This window comes from Apis florea, unplaced genomic scaffold, assembly GCF_048593485.1.
Source record: "Apis florea isolate Af1SG1 unplaced genomic scaffold, ASM4859348v1 contig_1615_pilon, whole genome shotgun sequence".
Taxonomy (NCBI): domain Eukaryota; kingdom Metazoa; phylum Arthropoda; class Insecta; order Hymenoptera; family Apidae; genus Apis; species Apis florea.
In genome coordinates, this window is record NW_028256416.1 from 3,004,467 (window position 1) to 3,028,555 (window position 24,089).

At 43.1% G+C, this 24,089-nt stretch overlaps 1 protein-coding gene across 2 annotated transcripts in view; it reads right to left on the reverse strand.

The window, feature by feature from the left end:
- LOC100862971 (uncharacterized) overlaps nucleotides 1–24,089 on the reverse strand; it is a 58,073-nt gene that overhangs the window by 29,653 nt on the left and 4,331 nt on the right. For both annotated transcript variants that reach the window (XM_086905258.1, XM_086905255.1), the window contains exon 3: nucleotides 23,020–23,262. In XM_086905258.1, the coding sequence (XP_086761384.1) occupies nucleotides 23,020–23,262 (243 nt within the window). The remainder of the gene's footprint in view (nucleotides 1–23,019; nucleotides 23,263–24,089) is intronic.

The window sequence follows — 24,089 nt, forward strand, 5'->3', positions numbered from 1 at the left end:
GGACGAAGCGCGACGGGTATCACGGGTGATGAAATTAGCATCATAAGCGATCGCGCGGTGAAATCGTGCGGCGCCGGTTTTTTGGACGTGTATTTGATATTTATGGAAGTGGCTCGTTTAAGTTGAACGCTCGGATGGTATAAAAGTGGATTTTTAAAAGTTTTCTAAAGAACGACCGGAATATTGAATATTTATGAGCCTTCCTCTACCTTTTCTTTCCCATTACTCGACGGGATTGAAAAAGAAAAAAAAAAAAAAAAGGAAAAAGAAAATTGACGAGAAAGAAGAATAGATTCGAAGCGCGATAATACGCGAAGAATAGATCAATTTTCGTGGCGTAATCCAATAACTTGGAAATAATTATTCTCTGGAACGATGCGTTTAATTCCCCGGCTTATAGAACTGTATCGAGGTTTAGCTGGTTCCCGTCGGTATAAGCTATCGGTAACCTGACGGCAGCGTTGAATATACAAGAAACGATGACGTCAACCGAAGACGGGGTAGTGGCGACCTAATTTTTCATCTTACGACAGCCGGCTTAAAGAACGCGCGAGGATTGTAAAATCCGGGGCCTCCGAACTTCCCTCCCCTCTTTTCATTGTTTTCCTCCCCTGTTTTCTCCTCGCCACCGGATTCAAGCAGTCGTACAATCGGATTCGTATACAACTTCGTATATAATTGGCAGGATATTTGTACACGCGGTTCCGTAATCGTTACCATTCTCCATCTAAAATCGGCCGAGATAAATGGAGCAGAAATTCGATACAACGTCGAAAATGGCAAATATTTTCTGAAGCGAAGTAATAACATCCAATTAACCGTGCAACGATGAAAGATAATCGTTTCATAATGCAACATCTACATGAATAATCAAAGATAATACATTTGAGAACCGCTGTTGAAGCGGTGCGTGAACACGGACCGGCCGTTTAACTCCCTCCCCAAATTAATTTCGCATTAATGTAGATCTTACGTACGTGCACACGTACGCCACTCGTATTTACGGCGGCCGAAATAACACGAAACTCCGCGTAAACGATATTCCGCGGATATTGCGCGTCGATCGATCGAAGAAAAGCCGGCGCGTATCCCGTCCGTCCGGCTCGTCCACGTGGAAAACGATTGACGTCATGAAATGTTGACGCCATCGTTCGACCCGTTACTCGCCCCGTTTCACCCCCAAGAAGAGAAAACTGTTTCCCCTCCGATCCAAAGGGAACGAATGGAGGATCGAATGCCTCGAAAATTATCATCGATCCAGTAACCAATCGACTTCGATGCTCGCCAAACCTCCCCAAAGCTTTTCCATTCGATCGGCGACCACGCGAATTCATTTATTTGCCAATCGATCTCTCTCTCTCTCTCTCTCTTTCTTCCTCCTAAACTCTCGAAGTTCGAGTTTCCTCGCCCGTGGAAATTCCATGTTTCGCAGCGTTTTGAAGTAACGTCGAATGGAAGTGAGGATGAACGGGCTCGTTGAAACTTTTTTAAGGTGATTCTCTCGCGAGCGACTTTGACACCGCCGTTCAAAACGCTATGGGAATTTCGATCAAAATCGACCGGGAATATCGTTGTTTCGTCATATTCGAGACAGACGGATTGCTTGCATTTCTGAGAATTAGAGAATAAACATCGGAGCGATGTTTCTCGAGGCGGCGAGCATCGTTTTTTTTTTAATCCGTTGGGCGCGTTGATTTATCGGCGATAGAATAGCATTGTAAATATTATATCGAGAAATTTACGGGGCGTAATTTTTTTTTGGAGAAAGAGGCGTGGACCCAAGCCATGGGTATCCATGTTATCGGCGTTAGAGGCGTTAAAAGAAAACGCGCGCTTCTATTTTCTTGGTAATTTTATTACGGCCACGTTTCAATGGATGCGAATTTATCTCGGTGATATTTTATCGGTCCGCCACCGGTTTGGAAAATATTCATACCGGTTGAAATAAGAAATGGCGCGGTTCGCTCACGAGGGCCGGCCCGCTTTTGTGCCTGCTCGGCCAGACCAGCTTCGTCCGAGCCGTGAGTTATGACGCGAAATAACCCGTGAAACGACACGTCGTAAACTTTTAATAACGCGCCACTGAACGGACGTCTCGTGTTTCCGTTTGTCCATTGAGTTCCCAGATAGTTTCCGCGTGCGACGTGTTGCTAATTCAACCAGTTATTTTCACGGGAACAATGTCATTTTTCACATTGGGTGGAACATGGCGGTGAATTATTTCCAGAAAAAAACGCGAAAAAGAAGAAGAAGAAGAAGAAGAAGAAGAAAGAAAGGATCGCAAACTTGGCGATCTTTTAACAAAACTTCGTAGAGGGAAAGTTTCGCGACGAAACGTATCGAACAGATTTACAAATTTCAAGAAATTTCCGGCAAAGGAGAGATTGAAAACTTTCCCGTCAAATTTCACCCGTTCTCACGGCCCTTTTTTTCAAACATCTTTCGCGATCTAAATTATTCCAAGGATCCTAGAAAAAAATCCTACCTTCCATCATCCTATCTATCCCATCTCCCAAATATATCCTCTACAAATCCGTCTAATTTTTGCTAACCGTACGCGGTACTCGGCGATACGATACTTTATCACCGAAAAGAAGAAGAGAGATTTCACTCGTTTCGTTTGGAGGAAGGAAGGAGAATCGTTTGAATAACTTCCTCCTGCCCTTTCCTCCCCCCCCCCCAACATCCACCCTCTCTTAAGGATCTTCACCGAAGCGGAACGGATAACTTAATTTACAGACGGATTTAACGAATAGCGAGATATCAGGCTAAGAGGGAATAATTAAATGGAAAGCAGCCACTCGACGAATGGAAATACCTTTGGAGGAACGGGGTGGTATCGCCGTCGGGACGCGCGTACGACCACTTGTCCCACCGCTTCTGATTACTCTTCGTTATCTTTGCACAGAGATCCGGAATCGAAGTTTGACCCGTGCTCAGACTCCGCTCTTCACAAACTCGAACGAAATGCGAATATTTGTCCACCGTTTCCACTAATATGTCGCCGCAGTCTCTAATGGTTTCTCTCTCCGCTCCGAGAGGAGCTACTCTTATTAATTTTTTCGATTCGAGATCGAAGAGTTTTTCTAGAGACTATTTAATCTTCTTGGACAGGAGAAAGAATAATTTCCCTTATTTTAAATATTTGGAAAAGGAAAATGAGATTCGCTCGTAAATCGCGTGGGGCTGAATTTTAATTTTAAACGTTGGAACTTCATCAAAATCCTCATTATCCTCACGTTATTAATCAGAATAATTTTCAGATTAATTGTTGCACGAGCTTGAATTTGGAAGAAGCTCCATACGAGTTGTCGAAATAACGATAAAGACAATCGTTATTCCGTTTGAATTAATTTTAATCGATGAATCGTTTTAAACGAGTAACGAGTGTAAAAGAGCGTAATCACAAGAGTTGCGTTTAAAGATTCTTTGAACTCTGCAATTCTCTCGTACCGTGGAATAATAAAATTAACCGATGGAGAATCACGCGGAGATTACTTTAATTAAACGTACGAAGTTTATGGAAAAATGGCGTGCGTTTTATTTTTAAAGAGAACATTCTCGCATTCGCCAACGTTTAATATTTGTTGAGTAATCGCGGTCCGCATCGAGGTTTGACTTTGTAAACCGGTTAATTAAAATAAATAAACGCGAGGGGGAAAATAATTCGAGTGTGCATATTAACAACGATTGTAACGAGTGGCTTTCACGAAACCTCGGCATGCAAAGGCATGCGAACACTCGCATTACCGTGACTGAACAGCCGGGGTTACCGAGATAAGTGCCGCCCTTTTCTACCTTAAATTACGTTTCCACGTAAAAGTTCCACCAGACCTACGTTTATACGCCATTATTACGTTCTTTGAACGAAGAATGATCGTTGCAACGTTGCGCTACTCGAATTCGATGAATATTACGACACGACGAAATGCATGCATACGTGACAAACACGTGTATCGATACTTGTTACAATATTGCAATATTATTTGGAATTTGAAAATTTCACACGAGAATTTAATATCATTCAACTTACTTCTCAATTGTAGGAAACTTTTTATATACATTTAATATCGGTAAGTGGAATAGAATATTACGAAGGAATTTTGGTGTACCAAAAATCACACTCGATTACAAAAGCAAAAACAATTTTACTTACGATTGAAATCTTCGATCCCGATCGTTTCGCATGGAGGATAATTCGCCTCTGGCCGGGTGAAATTTAATAAGCGCAATATTAAAATTATCGAGTCGATAAACAGATCCTCAGACGAGGTCCCGCTCGTCGACAGTATAATTAAGGACTCATTAAGCCGGCCATTGTTCGAAGCGCGCAAAGGGTCGAGGGGTAGGCTCGAATTTTCAACGACGCCCGTCACCATCATCGACGCCATTCAACAACGACACTGCTCGAAACCGCGGTGACTTTAGTTGTTTGCCGCAATCTGTGTACGCGCACGGGTGAAAGGAAGCCGAAGGAGGGGAACGCTCATTTCAACGGGGCGACACCCCTCCCCTCCTCCTCCTCCACGCTTGTGGCGTGGAGTGTCGTGTCGAGAGAAGTTACGGGGCCGCATTTACGCGACGCGGAGCTTACCGCAAGTACGGCAATTAGTCGTAGCTGCGAGCGTTTGAATTTCTCCGCCGATCTCTTCTTTCCGCCAATTTCATCCCCCTCGCGGGGACCCGCCAAACCTCCATTTCATCGAGATTAATTCGTTCCGTGATTGGTCGAGGGGATTGATTTTCAAACGTGTTCGGCGGTGGTGGGGAGGGGGAGGACGATCCGTTTCTTCGAGATTAATTCCTTGCTTCCCTCGCAAAGGACGCGTTTCGCAAGAAGCTAGTTGTAGAGAAGTTGGAAGAAAAATGGATCGAAGAGTTGGTTACGTGATAGATCCATTTCGAAAAGGAAAAATTGTATACGATTTGATTTAGAAGATGATCGTTTTCCTCAGCGCCTCCTTATCTCAAGTACTCGAGTTCTTCGCGTAACATTGGAGGCGAGGAACAATCCAGAGAAAAGAAAATTCCAAATTCTATTCTATATAATGCAATAAAGCATAATGCAAAATAAACGTAGGGTGGGAAATAATCCGAGCCGGCACTGTTATCCGAGGATTAAGAAACTCGTAATGCGAAAAGTTACGTCGAATTAAAAGGGAAGCGGAGGAAGTCTCCCCTGTTAAAGTTGCGCCATCGTTTTATGCATCGGAATTCAAGTTACACGAGTATTGTGTATAAATTGGAATGGGCGCGATTCGTAACTTGGTTTCCGCTCGGCGAGAGTTTCGTATCAAAGGATCTTCGCTCGGTGAAAATTCTCAAAGCGATCGCCAAGAAGAGAGGAGCGTGTCCTCCGTCCGATAAATTAGGATTTCCAGGTTGGAAGCTGGTTTCGCTTCGCGATAATTAAGGCTGTGGACTCGAGTATCGGATCGAGCGTTGGCCGAATCCATCTTCGTATCTCCTTTCGCGCGAGGCATCTCTCTGTAACCTGGCCGAGTATTCCGCGACAGTGGCCACCTGCGCCCCCTCAGAAATTCCAAATCAATCGTTAAAACGTTCCAACGGCGATACAGACCATTGGATATCGCCCATCGCCATTAATCCTTCGCGATCGTGTACGCGCGAAGCGTGGGTTGCCGACCTCGATGTGCGGCCGTGTAAGCCCTTTCCAATTGCGTTCGCGCATCGGTATATAGGATCATCCCCCCGTGGTGTTGCACTTTTTACTCATATTTTCTCTTTGCTCCGCTCTTTCCATTATTCCATTTTATCCTCGCAAGTTTGTTTACAATCGAGAGCTTTCGAGCGTTGAAAAATTTTGAAGGAATCGTAACTTTTCACAGTTGGGAGAGAAAAATTTGGGAGGGATGCAAATAATAAAATCGCACCGTGTTATTCAGTTATCTCTTAGTTAACGCGAAAACTTTACTCCCTTACGTTCTCCCCTCCTTCTTCAACGCGGAAGAGGAACTTAAGCATCGAAGGAGATAAAACTCGGAATGTTTTTTCTCCTCGAGTAACAAAATTAAAGAAGAAAAAGAAGAAGAAGAAAAAAAATCAGAAGGTTTCTCGTAATCTTTGTTCCGGCAAGAATAACAGTAATCACGACATACAGGAGGGGGAAATAAAAAAATTTGATCAAGAGTCTGTGAAAGTTTTCAAGAGGAGTGGTAAAATTATTATTAAAGCGTGCACGGAGGATCGATACAACGGCGATAAAGCGCGAAGCAAGGATACGAGATGTGTCACGTTCTTCTGTCGCTGTAATCTCCCTGTATTTATAGATCTTCTAACAGTAATTAATGTAATATTGGTATTGCAATCGCCTCTTCGTTTCTTGAATAAAAGCACACAGCACTTGAAAACAACACGGTCACGGAGATAAAAACCTGTCGTCCCTCATCGATCGTAATTTATAAACTTAGTTGCGAAAACTGCCCCTCTGCTTTCTTTCTCTTAAAAATTCTAATTTTTCCCACGCAGAGGGACTCGAGACATCCTCCCACTCCGCATAAAACTGAAGCTTTTTCCTCTCTCTTCCCATTTCGCGCTTTCTTCCCATTCTTTGCTATGGAAATTTTTCATTTGGCGCATGCCTGCCGCCATGCATCTTCGCGCCTTCCTTTTTCCCTTTCTCTCTCTCTCTCTCTCTCTCTCTCTATATATATATATATTTCACCGAGAAATCCTTCCGTCAGCGCACCTGGTCCCCTCTTTCTTGCCGCGTGCCAATCGATTTCTAACGTGCTCGCTTCTTATTTCGTCCCTCTCAACCATTTGCTCTCCTCTCCCCCCTTTCCACCTGCTTCTCTCGCTTATTTCTCTCTTCTCGCGCCGCTAAAATCGTTACTCGTTATCCTACCTCCCCCAGGGATGTAGGATCGTAATTACATTGTCCTCGGCGGAGGATCGATCAATCCGGGAACGTGTGTTGTACAGCGGAGATTTTGTACGTTGGGGGGGAGGTGGGAAAAAAGCTCAGCGGATAACCGGATAATTAATTATCTGTTATAAACGATCGATCGATGGTAGGCGCGATCAGAGGGCGCGATAAATAGTCGGGCAGATGGATATCGAAGGAAATCGTTAATCACGACAAATCGAAACGAGCGCGTGGAAAGAGGCTGGAAACGGGGTGAGCATGGTGGCGGATGGTTCTACCGCGTAGGCCGCGATAGTTTCGTTCGTCATTAAACGCGATGCGTTAGGAGCAGGAGGTGGGAAAGGAAAGGACATTGACAAATACGAGTTCGAGCACACATCTGTTAAATAACAATTGCACGAGTGCGAATATACGCGTGGATTGAATAATATGAAAATTTCCGATTGAGAAATATGTATACGCGAAACGAGTTCGTTTCCAATTCGTTTTATAATTCCCAAGATATGTATCGAGAAAATATGACTTCCTCCCGACTTTAAGAGCGTTAACTTTTTCAATATAGGTGATGGCCAATAAAAATATGTGCGTGAGATATTTTATCGAGAACCCTATTTCCGGATGAATTTCATTCATCAGGATCGATGTATCTGGAAATGTCTGGAAACGACTTGGGGCAAGCTATCGTTGTGATAAGAAAATGAACGAAAAGCAAAATTAAATGGATACAGGATGAAATTTCGGATATAATAATAATCGTCGAGAAATTAATTTCGGAATGATTGCGATTCATTTTATTTCAACTATTTCGATCATCTCTGCTTTTCGATCCTCTGTTATTTCCTGATCGCCTGTAAAATTTGTGGCCGATCGGAACGTTGTATTTTTCAGCGTGCAGAACGGTAAATCATCGATGGGGCATCTGGCTTCTTAATAGGTCGCCATATATTTCCCGGCAATAAGTGGCGAACCCTTATCTGTGCTTGATATACGGCCAAAAAGAGGCCTCCCGTGCTACGAATCATTCAACCCTCTCGAATAAGGAACAATATAAAGCAGGCTGGCACGCGATTAGTCCATTTTCCTGCCAGTCATTTCCACTCTCGTGCTCCTTTTTCGATATTCCACCTAACGGTGCTCGAATAAGAAAGCAAAAGTGTTGTTCATTCCGCGAATCAGTTTAGATCGATCATCCAACTCTTGGAAAAAAATGTTACCTTGCGTTGTATTTATTTGATCGACGAAATTCGTATAAAATAATTGTACGAATAAAATGTGTTCATCAAGTGTATGAATTATTTCAAGAAAAGAAAAATCTCGAATGAAAAATTCCATTTTGGTTTCGTATTTGGCATTTTTAAATTATTCGATTTTCATCAAAAACGAAGTGTTTCGATTTTTTTTTCAGCTATATCATCTGTGTATCGTGATTTCATTACACGTTCATTATTTTGAAAAATTATTTTCAAAATGTACGGAGAAGACAAAAAAAGGACGACGAAATTTGGGGAGAAAATTCAACAATTGATTCACGGGAATCTCGCCTAAAATAGAAATCATCGAGCAGTAACATTCGAATTTTATCGATTAAAACGGGTTCCACGGCTAATGTTGAAAATCACGGTTCATTCACTCCCTATCCAATATTATCGAACCAAGCATGCATCGCGGACACCGTTCCAGCGGTCGCCTGACCAAAAATTATTAAGCGTATCCTGTTCCACCGTTACGAGATATTCCAAAAATGGAAATTTTTCAATTTTGATTTGACCTCGTATTAACACGAGGAGCAATTTAATAAGCAATCGAGAATTAACGCGCTTGGAGAAATTAGTAATGAACAGGTGTAGAATTTCCGACAGTTACATCGTTAAATTCACCGGTATCATTGGTTACTCAGAGAGCTTATATAATTTCCTCGGATAAATTCAGAAGGGAATCGAACGCGATTGCGCATACCAATCAAATTGGCGCGATCGTAAGCCGCAAATTCTTGCTTTGTTCGATCCTATAGCGAATAAAGATCAATTTGCGTTGCAACAGTCCGCGCCAATTACCAACCTTTGAATATACGTTGCCGTATTACTTTCCAACCAATATTATTTATCTCCTTAACGTATTAACGCGAAGAATAAAGCGCATCCATCTTCAAACTCTGGAAATTTTGATCATTTCAAAATGTAATCATAAAATAATAGTATTAATATTTCAGCACTCAGAAGCAAAAGAGATCTCTCGAGATCTTTTTTACCTTAACCAAATTTCGATTCCTATTTTTTCCCATTCTCTTTCCCTCGTTCATTTTTATCTCATCACGTAGATTCTTTTCTTACCGATAAACGAAATATATCGTGATTATAATTTCAATTAAAGCCACTCAGCTACCCGCATTCCTTCCCGAATCCAATACATACGCGTTATTTTTCAACTCGTTTCCAACTAATCGGCTGAACAACATCCGAAGCATCATCGGAGCCTCGCTTTCGAGAATGATTGAACAAACGAATGACGCTGAAAGTTGGGCGAGATTTTATCGAGCGAACGCACAGGGCCCGCGAAACTGGTTCAACGGTGAAGGGTGGCGAGGAGGGTTGAAGGAGGAAGAACGGAGCACGCGAAGAGAGCGGAGTTTTGAAAGAGGGACAAAGAGGGGGCGCGCTGTTAGTAAAATAATAGGAACTTTATCTGGAAGTCTGCGAGTTCGCTCGGAAACAATTATATGGGGGAGGCGAGGGCAGAAGTAAGGTTAGGTTAGGTTAGCGGGAAGGCAAGCGGAAGTGAAATAGGAGGGGAATAGGGAGAAGGAGGACGGAGGGAGAGGGAAAGAAGAGCGAAAGGGGATAGATATTTATATTCATTAGAAAGGTAAGAAGTTCGGGGCGAGGTGCAGTTACAGCTTGGAAATGCTTAATGGCGGAGGGTTTACACCCGCGGCATTTCATCCCCGAGCGAGGGATCTGTATGAGCTGTCGAGGCTCCTTTCTTGTATCCCTTTCTAGTATTGGTCTATAATTCCATGATTTCAGCATCGCGAAGGCTGCTCGCTCGTTGGAAGAATCATTCGAACAAACGATGCGAAACGATGGTTTTTTCCTCGAACTTTTCTCTCTTCCTTCGCGTACCGATCGATCATCGAACGGTAGTTTTGTAAAGAATTCTTTTCAAAAACTATTTCCTTTCCTTCGGAGAGGAACAATCAAATTCTTACTTCGTAGATGGAATTAATCGACAATCGATCCGATCAATGTTTCACTTCGAGCATGTAAACGAAATCGTATCGAGGGTTTCTTTCGTTTCATGAATCATCCCCTCCCCTTCCTCCTCCGATCACCGGAATGGCAAGAAGTTCCCAAGTCGTTGGGTCGGGGATAGAAGTTTCGAGACATCGATTAGCGAGATTGAAAACTTCCGTCTCGTCGTCGTACATTACGATTTTCCCACGAGCTAAACCGATGGTGAAAGAGAAGAGAGGGTGAGGTCGAGAGGGAAGAAGGGTGGTTGACGGCCAACGAAAACGCGAGTGTAATGGTTTTCCGTAGCCGTCGGCAGGACGGCATCGATTAACATTCCTCGTTTTCTCCTTCGCTCTCTTCACATTTTTCCCCCAACACGCATGTGTTCGTGTCTCTTCTCGCTTACATTGCTCGACGTTGTCGCGCGTGACTCGAGATCAGCGGCAAAACCTTCGTTCCCTCGAATTTCCGAGTACACGAACTGTCTGTCGATCGTGAACGAATATTTACACGGAGAGTAGATATCGTATCGTATCTTTGCAACTTTTTTTTTACGCAAATCTTTCTTTCGAAAGCACAAGTGTATCCTTCGACGCAATAATCTTTCTAGGGATCGTGAAACCACGGAAACAGACATGAAAAGATCGGGATTAATTTTTGGCTAGGACAGATATTTCCTGCGTCTACGCGCCAGGACACGTTAGATCGATGCCGGATGAAGGATCGGCTATGTCGTTTCAGCCTTGATGTTCCACGATGGATACGTCGATACGTCTATCCGCATAAGTCTATCGATAAATTGACGGATTTGTTGGCTTTGTTCCCCTCTCTGGCCGGATACGTGTTACGCAAATTTCACATAAAATTGCACACGGAGGAACATTCCGCTCGATCTACGGATTACAGCTTAATCAGGAAGCCCAGCGATGGCTCCAAGTTAAACCAAGTATTTCGTCGCTCAAGTTTGAACAACAATAAGTGACAATTTCGCCTTAAGGCTTCCGATAACTTTCCTTATTATGCAAATCCGCGTCAAGTGGAGGAGGACGAGTCGAAGAAATGTGTAATCTCCTGGAATCCAAGGATACTAATTTCTCGGGACGAGCGAAGAAAATTGTTGATAACAAAACTTGGGGTTGAAAATGTTTTTTTTTTCCCCTCCCCCTCCTCGTCACTTTCGAACGGATTAACTTTTCCCTCTGTGAAATTCACGGGCTCTGTTTTTCGCGAGAAAATTGAATCTCCCGCCTGAGAAATTGTTTCACCAAGCTACAACGGAAGTTTTCAGCCAAGTTTCGGAATCTAATGAGAAACCAGACAGGGAGTTTTTAATGGTATATCGCCCCGACGCGCTGTATTATTAGCATTATTATTGTAAACACAAGTTTTTTCTCTCTCTTTTTCTTTCTTCCTCTTCTTCTTCTTCTTCTCTTTTCTTTCTCGATTTAATCGAATTCGAAATTCCCTCGAGTCGCAGCCTCGGATTCGCCAAATACGGGGTCGAGTCGATGATAAATAATCCGAGAGAATATTTGTTTTCGTTTCAAAATGATATTTGCCCTCTTCGAACATGAACTCGACGAGAAAAAGAGGAAAACAGCGGGAGGGAGAAGAAAGAGGGCGATAAAAGAAGAATAAATATCGAATAAAAATTTGATTGACCGTTCCATATTATGATTCAACGAATTCGATCGAAAGAATGACTTGACCGATTAATGAAATAAATCGATAAAAAATTATATTAATCGTCAATCATCCATTGACAGTTCTTATGAAACGCCAATCGAAGGTACGCATACATAATATATATATATATATTTAACGCACGAACACATCTGAACGCCATCACCGAGTTCAAAGTTAATCGATACTGTCGCAATCAAATATTCGTTTCACAAAATTTTAACAGATAAACGATCGATCGAAAATTGAGACAAATAACTTAATCGCGATATCGATACGACCATTCGATGATTTCAATTTTCGAAACGTTGGCCAACACTGTGCACGACGAGAAAACGGATCGAAATTCGTGGAAATATCGTAATGACGAGAGAAAACGGTTCAGACGCGAACAAGGCTGTTTCCCGCGCCATTCATCCCTGGAAACGAGTCGAGTCGCGAAGCCACATCGATCCATCGATCGTCCACCGCGATCGACGCCACCGTTTCCGCCCGAATCGATGCTTCATGAATTTACAGCGGACTCGGAAACGACCCGATCGCGAAACACCGCCTTACAACCGATCTTCGTCGAATTGCCGCGATTTGTAAACGATAAGGGATCCAACCGAGAACGATATTTTCCGTCACGCGACCAATCGCTCCACGGATTGTCGCGGGCCGGAAAACGATTCTTATCAAGCGTCCACCATTTCCGATTCCACGCGCGGAAATGGAACAAGAGGGAGCTCGATATCTATATATATATATATATATTGTTTAATTTGGACGGAAGGTATCGGGTACGGTGAGGATATAACGTTTATTTTCGGGAAAAGGCAAACGTTATAACTGGAGAGAGACATTTTTCATATCGTGGACGTGCATATTTCCTCCCGTCTCGAAAGATTTTCAAAGGGGGAAATTGGAATAAACGGTATAAATTAATTAAAAGACGGATATTTAACGAGAGGGGATCCCCACCCAGTGGATTCGATCGAGCGTATCTAGAATTTATCCGACGAGGACCGCGGCCAGATTCTATTATTAAAGTGTCCATCATGTGCAATTGCCTGTCCGATTTCCGGCCGAGATAAGCAAACGTCCAAATCAATTCGAGTCTTGAAGGAATCGATGGCCGAGCAACGATCCCCTAGGCGATCGAACGGGCTCTAAACGAATCCCGTTAAAAACCATTCCAGACTTGAAAATTGAAATTGTTTCAACGTCCTGAATCGTATCTGAAATAAAAAACATCTGAAAGGAAAGGGAAGAGATCGATCGAGAGGGAATAAAATCTTTCGTTTAATAGGAAAATTAATCCGCGAGGAGAGGTGTCACGTTATCGTTCACGCCGGTGATTCCTTACGCGATCCTCGGTGATGTAGCCGCGGGTAAACAGCAGCCAAGTGAATAGACGGATATTCGAGGGAGGATGGCGTTATCGGGCAGGGAGCTTCTTCGACGCGTTTCGAGACTTCCATAATGATGAACCGAAATCCGTGGCATGCACGACCGATATGTTACCGGCCGCCGTCGTGGCGTCTGCTCGATCGTAGATAGGCTGTGTGTGTGAGCAGCAGTTGCACGCTTTTGTCGCTCTCCCTCCATATTAAGTGGCCAACTATAGAGAAACCGGAGCGCTATTGAACCCTCGTCGCCGCTTTTTGTTTTGACTGAAATTCAGGCTTTGAATGATAACTAAGGACGGAGCCAGCGCCACGTATCCTCGCTCGAAACACGATTCTCGCTCTCTGTCCCGTCCTATCCCTTCGAACAGAGTGTTTAAATAGAGAGAACGTATAATACAAAATCGGGGGAGACGAGGTGGCGACACGATTCGTTAAGTCGAATTTCAATTAATCACGATTAACGACCGTTGGAGGTTAATACGACTTTTAATTTTCCGGCTTGTCTGCGATCCTTTAACGTAATTACGCGTCCCATTGGAAAAACCATTTGAGGTAATTACGAGGCAGGCCCGCTCGAATCCGAACCGGATACCGTGATGCATTACCCACCCGACGCTTTTAATCGACTGTTTAATAATTCCGCGATTTTCGCGATGACGGTGCGCGCTATTTTTGATACGAGCTCCGCCCAGCGATGAATCGCGCGCACGCTACAATTCAATCTACGAAAACCGCCGGGATTTTAATCAACGTGAAACACCTCTGATTAATGCGCCCCCCGAGCCGCGCGCCGTGCCGCAACGCGATTCAACGTCTCAACCTTGAAAAACTGGGTTGCTGACATTATCTCGGCCCGAATAGAGAAGCGGAAAGAGCAACGGAAAGCAGGGTAACGCGAGAGTGTTCGATCGGAATTCGTTTGTCTTTTCTTTTCTAATCGCGAGATTGGAACGAAAGCTTGAAATTGAAGAGTTCGGATATCGACGATACACTTCAAAACAATTCGTAACTATACGCTGCGTAATGACCGATTACACGAGGATGAATGAAAACCGGCCACCGTGCATATACAGTTCGCGTTAATCTCGATGGAGGCCGGAACACGGACACGCTTGTTTACCGAGCAACGATTAACTACAGAGATAGGGAATGCAAATAGCCGCGAATCCCGGCGGGCGTTCGGTTTCACCGGGTGGTCCGCCGATGTCGTCGAGTTCCCTTCGCGAGACCGTGCCCTTCGACCGCTATCAACCACCGCCATTGTTGATGACCTGCGATTTAGTCAACGTTCTCTGAGAAAAAAAAGAGAAGGGAGAGTGGAATTAGTCGGTGGACAAAACGGGGTTGGAAAGATCGATACGTTCGCGAAAACTAGATAGACTTTCCATTGCTCTCCCTTAAAATTTCACGCCCATGGGAAATCTGTTGGAAGTGGAGGAAGTACGATTCCACGATTCTTCTGTGGAACGCGTGTTCTTTTTCTTCTTCTTTTTTTCGCAACGTATTAAAAAGTTAGGAACTCGTTAGGATATTCATAAATGGAAATGATCGGCGCGCGATCGATGCGACGGTCGATCGGGGGAATGGCGAGGAGGAAAGTTTGGAGGGTCGCAAGAAGCAACAATGAAGGGGGCTTGGGCGGGGAGAGTATTGTCAGGAAGGGAGAGAGAAACGGCGGTGGTGGCCGGGGCCGGCGTCGTTTATTTTAAGTTCTTTCAAACTCTCGGGCGCACTCGGCGAGAAAGGAAGAAGGCGTCGGTGGCGAAGAAACGGAGTTGGTCGGCGGGGAGTGGAAAGGCGGCGGAAAGGAAGGGAAAAAGGGAAAAAAGGAAAGAAAGGTCGGGCACCGGGAGCTGAGAGGGCGGAGGTATCGTGGAAATAGAGCAAAGAGAGCGCGGAAGAAGGGAGACTCGACCCTGCTCCTCCTTCGAACCATTAGACAAATTTTATATATAGCGGTTGAAAGCTCGTTCAGAGTCCTTCTTTTTTTCCTCCCCTCTCCTCGTCGTTACCGGCTATTGGGCTATCTTTGATTAATTAATCGATAGTTCCGTTCGACAACCGCTTTCTGATTCTCTTTCTCCATTCTCTCATCCGCGATTCTTTCAATTTTCCGAAAAACTCGTCTCCAGTTCTCAAGGTTCGGTGATGGCAATTTTGCGGGATGCAGAATGGCCGGAGATAACAGGATTTTTCCAATAACAAGGGTGGAAATTCACGACACGTAAGCGCGACAAAAATGACCTGCCTGTAAATACGCGTGTTACTCGACAACGTGGATGGAAGGGTGGTGCGCTGTAACGAGGAAGGAAGGAACAAAAACAAGTTTCGCGACACGAACCATTAGACTTTTAAGGAACGCGTGCAGGCATCTTGGCTGATGGCTGGCGATGCGACGAGACGCACGGCTTCCTCGCTTAACAAACCCAATTTCCGCCTCGATCCCATAACGCCACTAACGGGACTAACTTCCGCCACGATCTGATATTCTTCGAACATTGCCGCCCCTGTAATTCTTTCCTGTATTCTCACCTGTTACCAACAAAATCGAAAAGTCGAACGAAAACCGTTCGATCTCGCGATATCTTTCCTTTCCTTTTTTTCCCTTTTCTTTTTCTTTTTTTTTTTTTTTTTTTATTTACTACGCCATTGCGGATCTAATACGTTTATGGTATATTTCAAATAACGAATGTATTCGATAGATAGAATACGATCCGCGCGTAGATACCAAGATATTTCCAGCGGGATGAGATACTAGGTGAATTTATTTATGTTCGAATATGATGGACGAGTGTATTATAAGAGCGTTATTGGCCGAATTGAAAAATACTTTCTCCGGATCGAGCGCTTTATCTACCGCGGCAAGTTTCATTTTGTCCGCATCCAAATGATATATGAACGACTGTCTTACTGTGGATTTTCAATTCCCGTTTGAGCAACTTTCAGGTTTCCGATCTATTTGAAAGGGGATCTTCTCTATCATCGTGCCTCCCTCTTCGGCCGTTCCGTTCCAAAGCGTTGCGAATATTTTGAAACGAGATCGAATATTTGAAACAAAGAATCGGCCTTTCCTCTCCTCTTTTCGAGCGCGCGATTTCTAAGAGAAACTGTTATAAAACTCGAAACTGTTTAACTCGATTACAACTGTAGAAAAAGGCGAGTTTTAACGCGATACGTGGTGGAGAAGAAAGTAATCGCGTAATCGGAGGGAACGGTTAAAATCTGGTCCGAGAGTTCCAACTAATTTAATCGGCCCGTGCAGGGGAAAAAGTTCGCGCGCAAACTTACCTTACTCGTCGTTCAACCAACGAGAAAAAAGAAAAGACAATGGGTGGGTCGAAATCTCGAGCCGAGATTTTCACCCGAAGAGAGCGCCTCTCTCGAAAAAGCGTTTTCACAAAAGCGTGAAAGATCTTTCCACCTGTTTCCCCGATTTAATATCGACGCCGTTGGAAATCACGTTGGAAATCCGGTGTGCGAATGAACGGGTGCAGGCGGAGGAAATGGGGAGATGCTTGAACGGCCACTATTCTCCTCTTCCCTTGTCCGATCCCTCTTCCGAAACCCCCAACCCCTCGGCTGCAGATATGACAAACGCACGTGGACCCGTGAAACCCATACGCGCTGATAACGACGTTATCGGCTCGACGTGGAGCACGCCGTGTTATTCGCGATACGCGCGCAACCCCGTCCATGGTAAAACGAGCCCATCCGTTATCCACCCGGACTGATTTACTATTAATTAGTTAGTATCGACGGAGGGAAAGACAGCCGTGAAATTTCATTCGTTAGACCCACCCCCTCGTGACGAATCCAACGACTTCTCCTCTTCGTTTCGTTGGTTAAATTAATCTTTACGCGTCGCTGATGTTGCACGATTTTGCGTGCGTGGTTTCGATGTAATTGAATTTAATTTGAGAAGGTTTAAATGTATTGGAAATTTCTAGATATTTCGACTATTTTCGTGTCGAACGTTTTGAACGAGAAGGAGGGTGGTTTGTTTCGTCTCTTTTTTTTTTCGACGCGCGAAACTTTGCAGTCGAAGTATCAAACACTTCAAGTTCTTATAATAATCGAGGAAGGAAGAACGAAAGGGGAGGAATGAAGGGGGGAGGGGGGTGCACGTTTCAGCAAGTTCTTCAGGTGTCGGATTAAACACGGTACAAAAGAAATTGATCTAGGTAGAAGCTCGCGGGTACAAAAGCTCGGAGACAGCCGAGTGCTACTCTAGCACACGTTTCCCTCTCGGATTATCCTCGACCTCAAAACTCCGATCCATCCTCCGGACAAACGTTCTACGTTCCCCGATTAATTGTCTCGCGACAAAATTCAATCGTCGATTAATTAATTAAATCTCTGTATTCACGTGTGTGCAGAAAGGAAACGAACAAGCAAACAAAGAAAAAGAAACTTTACACAGAGACTTTAGGGAGAAACGAGATTGCTGAAACGTTGTTAAGTAATGGGAAGGGCAGTGGGCAAGGTTTGCAGGCGGATCAAAGTACACGTGAAATAGCAGGGAAACGAAATTTGTCAGAGCATTGGCGGCGCCTTAAATTTGTCCCCGGCTCCGATTACGGGATTACGGGACTCCGATACTCGGGCGGTGGACAAAGGGGATCAGGGAGCGGGAAGGATTAAGGCCAACGAAGAAAATTGAATTCGACGGAAATCCGTGAACGTGAAGGGAATCGAGCGGATCGACGTGTTTCCGCTCGCGCACCTGACAACAATTCCCCGCCAACTTCTTACCTCGGCCTCCTTTTTCGTTAGGCTCCCACAACGAAACGAGAATCGTATCAACCAGGAATGGGAAACCGCCTTCTTTCCTTTATTCCTTCGATGTTACGTCGCGGAAACGATAAGACTGTCGAAAAACATTTTTTATCCGAAATATTTTGGTCTTTCTCGCTTCGCTAAAAAATTTATCTGCGAAAATGAAACTTCCTTCTATAATTGGGCGAAATATTTTCAGCTCTGATCGCTAATTTTTATATCGTTATGTAGATGCACGAGCAAATCTTACGCTATAGTTTGAAGAAGAAAAGTCCTTGAAGAAACGAAATTATTACATAAGATGATAAAGAGATAAACTGTTGTCGAACGAACGAATTGATCTCAGAGAAATGACCAAAGAATCGTTGGTTAAATCAAAAATATTTGATGAAACTTGTTTGACAAACGAACGGGGGGACAGAAACGTGATCGCTAATACCTGTTGACGTGGTATGGAATTGAAATTTTTACTATTCCGCCAGCGTGATCCCTACGTGGGATAGCGTTTGACGGTGGATAATGCGTTTCCATACGCGAAAGGAACTCCGAACCCCGGGACGTGGGTGGAGAGCGCGGATACGTGGTTCGGGGATCAAGACCGTGTCGGCACGGAACGAAGTTACGCGTAAAAATTAGTATCTTTCGTTGCCGGTTAAAGCGGGAACGTGAACGGACGGGATCGTGGATCGTGTGCGAAATTCGCGTGGAAAAAACCAGCAGTGACGTTGTCCCACCTTCTATCCCGAAATGCTCGCTAATCATTACATCGATGAAGTGAAAAAATGGGGGGAAAAAAATGGAGAGATATCGGACGGTGTACGAACCAAACGTGGACCGAACGTGATTCGCATGGTTCGTTTATTTTTTGAAATGCAGCTAGATTCTGATGTCAAAAGGAAATTTGACTGGGAATTTTTTTTTTTCCTTTTTTTTCTTTTTCATTCTTTCTGATTTCCGTTCCGTATAAATATCTATGTACAGATATTATTTCGATAAATTATATCAGAAGAGTGTCATATTTTTCGGTAATTATTTATTTACACCGAAAAAAGCAGATCCATAAAGAAGATATACGTTGAGGGTAATGAAATCGACGAGTTATGTTTACACATATTATACGATATATCTCTTTAAAGGAATCGTTTCGCGAAGCAGAAAGTCGGAACAAGGAGCGCAGCGTTCCGATGACACAAGAAAATCGGGAAGAAAAAGCGGCGGCAGCAGCAGCAGGGTTACCAAGACCGGTGTCGTTGTAAATTTCATCCGACCGATAAAATTTATTTGACCAGGGGCCGCGGATCGGGCATTAATGAATTTCCCGATATTTTCAAGGAGCGCGGGGTGCCCTATCGGCGAGACGCGAGCCCGGCTCTTTCAAAGCGGCTTTCTCCCGCCACCCTTTCCAGTCCAGCATCGCTTCTAGTATTTAAGAGGGCGTATATATCTTCCCAAGAACAGACCCTCTAACCCGTGGCCGGACGGTTCCAATTTATTTGCAACGGTGCCGCATCTTTCATCGGCCTTTTCGTATTTTCTCCAAACGATCTCTATGGAGCTTATTTCTTCTTTTGCTTCTTTCCGCCCGCCTTCGATATACAGAGATGAAAATCGTAAATAGAAATCGTAAACTATTCAAATATTCGAAACGATTTATCGAAGAATTTTTTTCTCTTTTTTTATTTTTATAGCACGACGGAAATATTCGAAATTATCGATCATCGAAGAATTCCCTTAGCAAACCACGTTTCACCGGGGGGAGGCGGAAACAAATGTGGAGATGGATAATTTCCAAGTCAAATTTGGGGCTCTTTAAAATCGCGAGGAGTCCGATCTCGCGTTCATTAGCCCCTGACTGGGACAGATAACGGGTATAATTTATGACCCCTTATTACGAAACTACTCCACCTCTCCGAATCTTTCTTCCGGAACGGTTGATAAATATGTTTCGTTTTGGATTTGGAAAATTATTTAGCCGACACTTCCCCTTCGATTGCCATCTTATTCTACAGGTTAATTTATCCCTAGCCAATCGATTAGACTCTAAACAGATCCGATCTTTCACGAATATTTTTGGCATCGAGAAAAATTTTGACGAATTTTGAAACGAGGTGAGATACATATATGTGTAACGTCGTCGGACGTGATAATCTTTCTTCCGGTTGATAAATATGTTTCGCTTTGGATTTGAAAAATTATTTAGCCTCGCCGACTTCGATTGCCACCTTATTCTACAGGTTAATTTATCCCTAGCCAATCGATTACACTCTAAACAGATCCGATCTTCCACGAATAATTATGGCATCGAGAAAAATTTTTGACGAATTTTAAAACGAGACGGGACACATGTATGTAATCGTCGGATAATCACTCTTATTATCTTTCGTTCGTAGAGAAAGAAAAAGGAGTTGACGGCGCAAACGGACAATAAATATTTGTCCACGAGAGATGTCTTATCTTCGGTTAATTTTTACCGAAAGGAAGGAGCGAGGTGAATTTAGAGGAGCGAAACAATGACGTTGATAGAGGAACGGAGAGAAAGAAAATCTCTAGTAATCCCCGGGGGGGATAATCGGGTGCCGTGGCTTCCGCGTTTTTTCCTCCCTTAATTAACGGCTCGACGCAAACGCGCAAGATTACTTTTAATTAGCTTCGGCCAAGTAGGAAAAGTAGGGAAGCACGAACACGAGCTATCGAGCACGCAATTGTACGCGTTATGTCAACCTTCGTTCTTTCGCGTTTGTCGATTCGCGGTTAAATATATTCGTCTCTTTTGGCTTGGATTCGTGGAAATGCGCTTTCTTTTCCTAGTTAATCATAGAATTTACGCCATATTATTTATACATGCTGCCCGTATTTGGGATTAATTTTTTAATTTTCCTCTTCGGTTATTTTTCGTCAGCGAATAGTTTGATCGTAAATATTTAATGATGTTTCAAATGGTCGAAATTTGAAAATAAATTTGCAACGTATTAATAATGAAATATTTCATAAATTAATTCGTAATTATTTCGTAATAGAATACTACTAAATTCCAACTAATAAATTCGAATAATTAATACACAACATGTGTATTTCAAATTATATTTTAACAATGCAGAAACGTGTAAATATAATAAAATTAAAATTCGACTAACTAAAATTCTTTTATAAACAAACTTCTACTTCTACGCTTCTTTAAATTTCCTTCCATCGTCTCTCTTACTCCACGCACAAACATATATTCGATAACAATCGAATTCAGGATTTCTTTCGAGCAAAGCTTTTCAAATATTTCTTATCGATAATGCGTCCTCCGATGCATACCCATGACACTGCGACAAAGAACGTTCAACTTCAAGAAAGGAATCGCGGGGGAATCCAATACGAAGTTCAAAGCGAAACGATCAACTTCCTTTATCGTAAATTCTAATATCGCGCATCTAATGGGAGGTTGGATTTCCGGAAAAATTGAATATTATTATTTATCGAGGACAGTTAACGATCAAATCGTCGTTTCGCATGATAATACGGATATATACGGATCGTGAAATGTAGCCGAATAAAACGTTACGCGTGCACGTTCGATTCATTTCGGGGAAAACAACGCGTGCATTTGATGCATCTATCACGCTCGTGAATGGAACAAAATTGTCGACAAAAGGTGTCGTTCGTATGCGCGTATTTCGCGTAACCAACCGCACTGGGCCAATCCCTGGGAACCGTGATTGAATCGGCAGAAATCTCGTGGACTTGACTCTCTATTCCATTTTTTTATTTTCTTCTTTTTTTTTCCCCACTTTTTTAATAAACTTTAATAAATCGAAAAAACATGAATGTATCGCAATCAAGAAAGGGGAGATAAAATTAGAAGAAAAAAAAAAAATTCGTACAAAAGGACGAGAAAGAAGCGAATTGAAATCTGGCTTTGATTAAGTTTGGATTATCCATCTGGAATTTTGGAGATATTCGATATCGAAGCAAGGTATTCGAAATATATGAGAACGCGTTTCTAGCCGTGAAAAATTCTCTCTGATGATTTGAAAATACGAGTTTTAAAAATTAATAATAACGTTATATATCGTTTAACTTTCGTTTAGAACGAATCTGTAATTAGCAAGGTTTTGCGATTTTTTTTTATTATCCATATCATCTACTGGTGGATGATAGGACCGTTTTTGTTCACCGAAATTAATTGCCAAGAACGGATTAAACACGATTCAAGAAGACAGGATGTGTACAAAAGTCAGAAATCTCGACTTGAAGAAAGTTAAACACGGAATTGGGCTACACGGAAAGTAGATGAAACGCGGCTAAAAGTATCCTGTTCTCTAATTGTCTTTTAGGTAAAGGTTTTCGCTCCGTAGAACACTCCGCCCCTCTTATTTTCCTGGCAGAGAGTCAAGAATAAAACGGCTTTGGATCACGCCTGTTTACAGCTACGAATTTCTCTCCCTTCTTTTTATCTTTTTCGCAATCTAAATATTCACCCAGTCCACGGTATTATCGGTCACGAATCCTTCTTTAGCATTAGCATCGAACAGCCACGATACGAGGATCGTAAAGAGAGAAATATATTCTTCGCGATCGTAAATTTTATACAGATCCCCGTTTGACGTGACATTTTAATACTTGATTAACCATAGGATACGAGCGAAATTTCTCAACATTCCTCTTATTTATACACATAATCTCTTAATTCATTTAAAGAAAGTACTCTAAAATTTTTCATTTTCTTTTGATATATTTAATTTTAAACAACAACAATTTTTGCTAGATTTTCCATTACGTAAGCAAAGAGTTCCTTAATCGTTACGATTCAAGAAATCTATTTGATTTTCCTGGTGCATTGCGATTTACTCGTGGGAGCGCGGATACGATTTCATCGTATTTATTTTCAACGTCGAGATACTCCCGTCTATTTTCCAAGCGATCGTAACAAACTGCATTAACAGGGTTGATCGATAGAACGAGTCGTCGTTGAACCCAGTGGATGCTTCTCCCCAACCATCGAGCGGAAACTCGATCTCGAACTGTCACCGATCTTCGAAACAATTAATCTCAGTCCGCTTACCTTCGGGTTGATGGGGCGCGTAGATGTTAAGATAGAGGCAGTCCTCGCTCTGGTTCTTCAGGTAAGGCAGTAGCCTCTCCAGATACTCGTATCTGACCGGCTTCATCTCGTCCTGCAATTTCGGCACCACTTGGGGGCAAACGGGTGCGAATTCCTGCGACTCCCTCGTGCCACGCCACGGCTCCGGCGACCTCGGTGGCGAGAATCTCAAGAAATTGACCGGAGGTTCCGCGTATGGTACTCCTGAAAACACGAGCAGGCCGTTTTTCGCTGTCCTTCTCGAGCGTGAATCGTATCGTCGAGTTACTCGCGTCGAATTTTTACCACGGGGCGTTATCGACAACTTTCACCCCCCCCCCCCTCCTCCTTCCTTTTTTCCTGGGAAAACTTTTGAAAAGTTGGAGCGAGTTGGCGAGCAAAAGTTCGTTACAAATTTAAGTAAAAAAGTTCAGAAGGGACTAGAATGAAAATATTCAAATTTCGGAGAGTCGAGTCGGAAGAAGATTTTAAAAATTAGGAATTTCCTTAAGGAAATCGCTAGTCTATACTTAACTAACTTATTAGAAAATAAATTGTAGTCGAATCGTAGTTAATATTCTCTCAGGTTAATTTAACATCTGGATAATTTCGTTCGTTCGAAAAATTGCCTCGATAAGGGATTGCAAAATTTCATCGAGCAAGTCGATTAAATAGATTATATTTGTTCGTTCGACGCACAGTCTAGTTTGGCAGAGTCAACGAATTACGGTTCATCCATTTCATCCCGATTCCGCGTAAATTGGATCCTCAGATCGCTGGCTTCCTCCTCTCTCGTGAAATATTAGTATCGCCCCGTTGAGATTGAAAAATTTGATTGCAAACATCTCGGGATTCGAAACGCGCAATTACAACGAGTGAAGATCATCCGTTTTTAACCTGAAAACCGCAGCAGGATCGGCTTCGACCAACTGTAACCGATTGAAATTTGTACTTTCGCACGCGATGAACCTTTTCGATTTACTCTCAGACGAGTAAAGGCGTATTTCTTCGTTAACTTAAATGCAGCCCTTTAATCACGCGTTTTAATCACG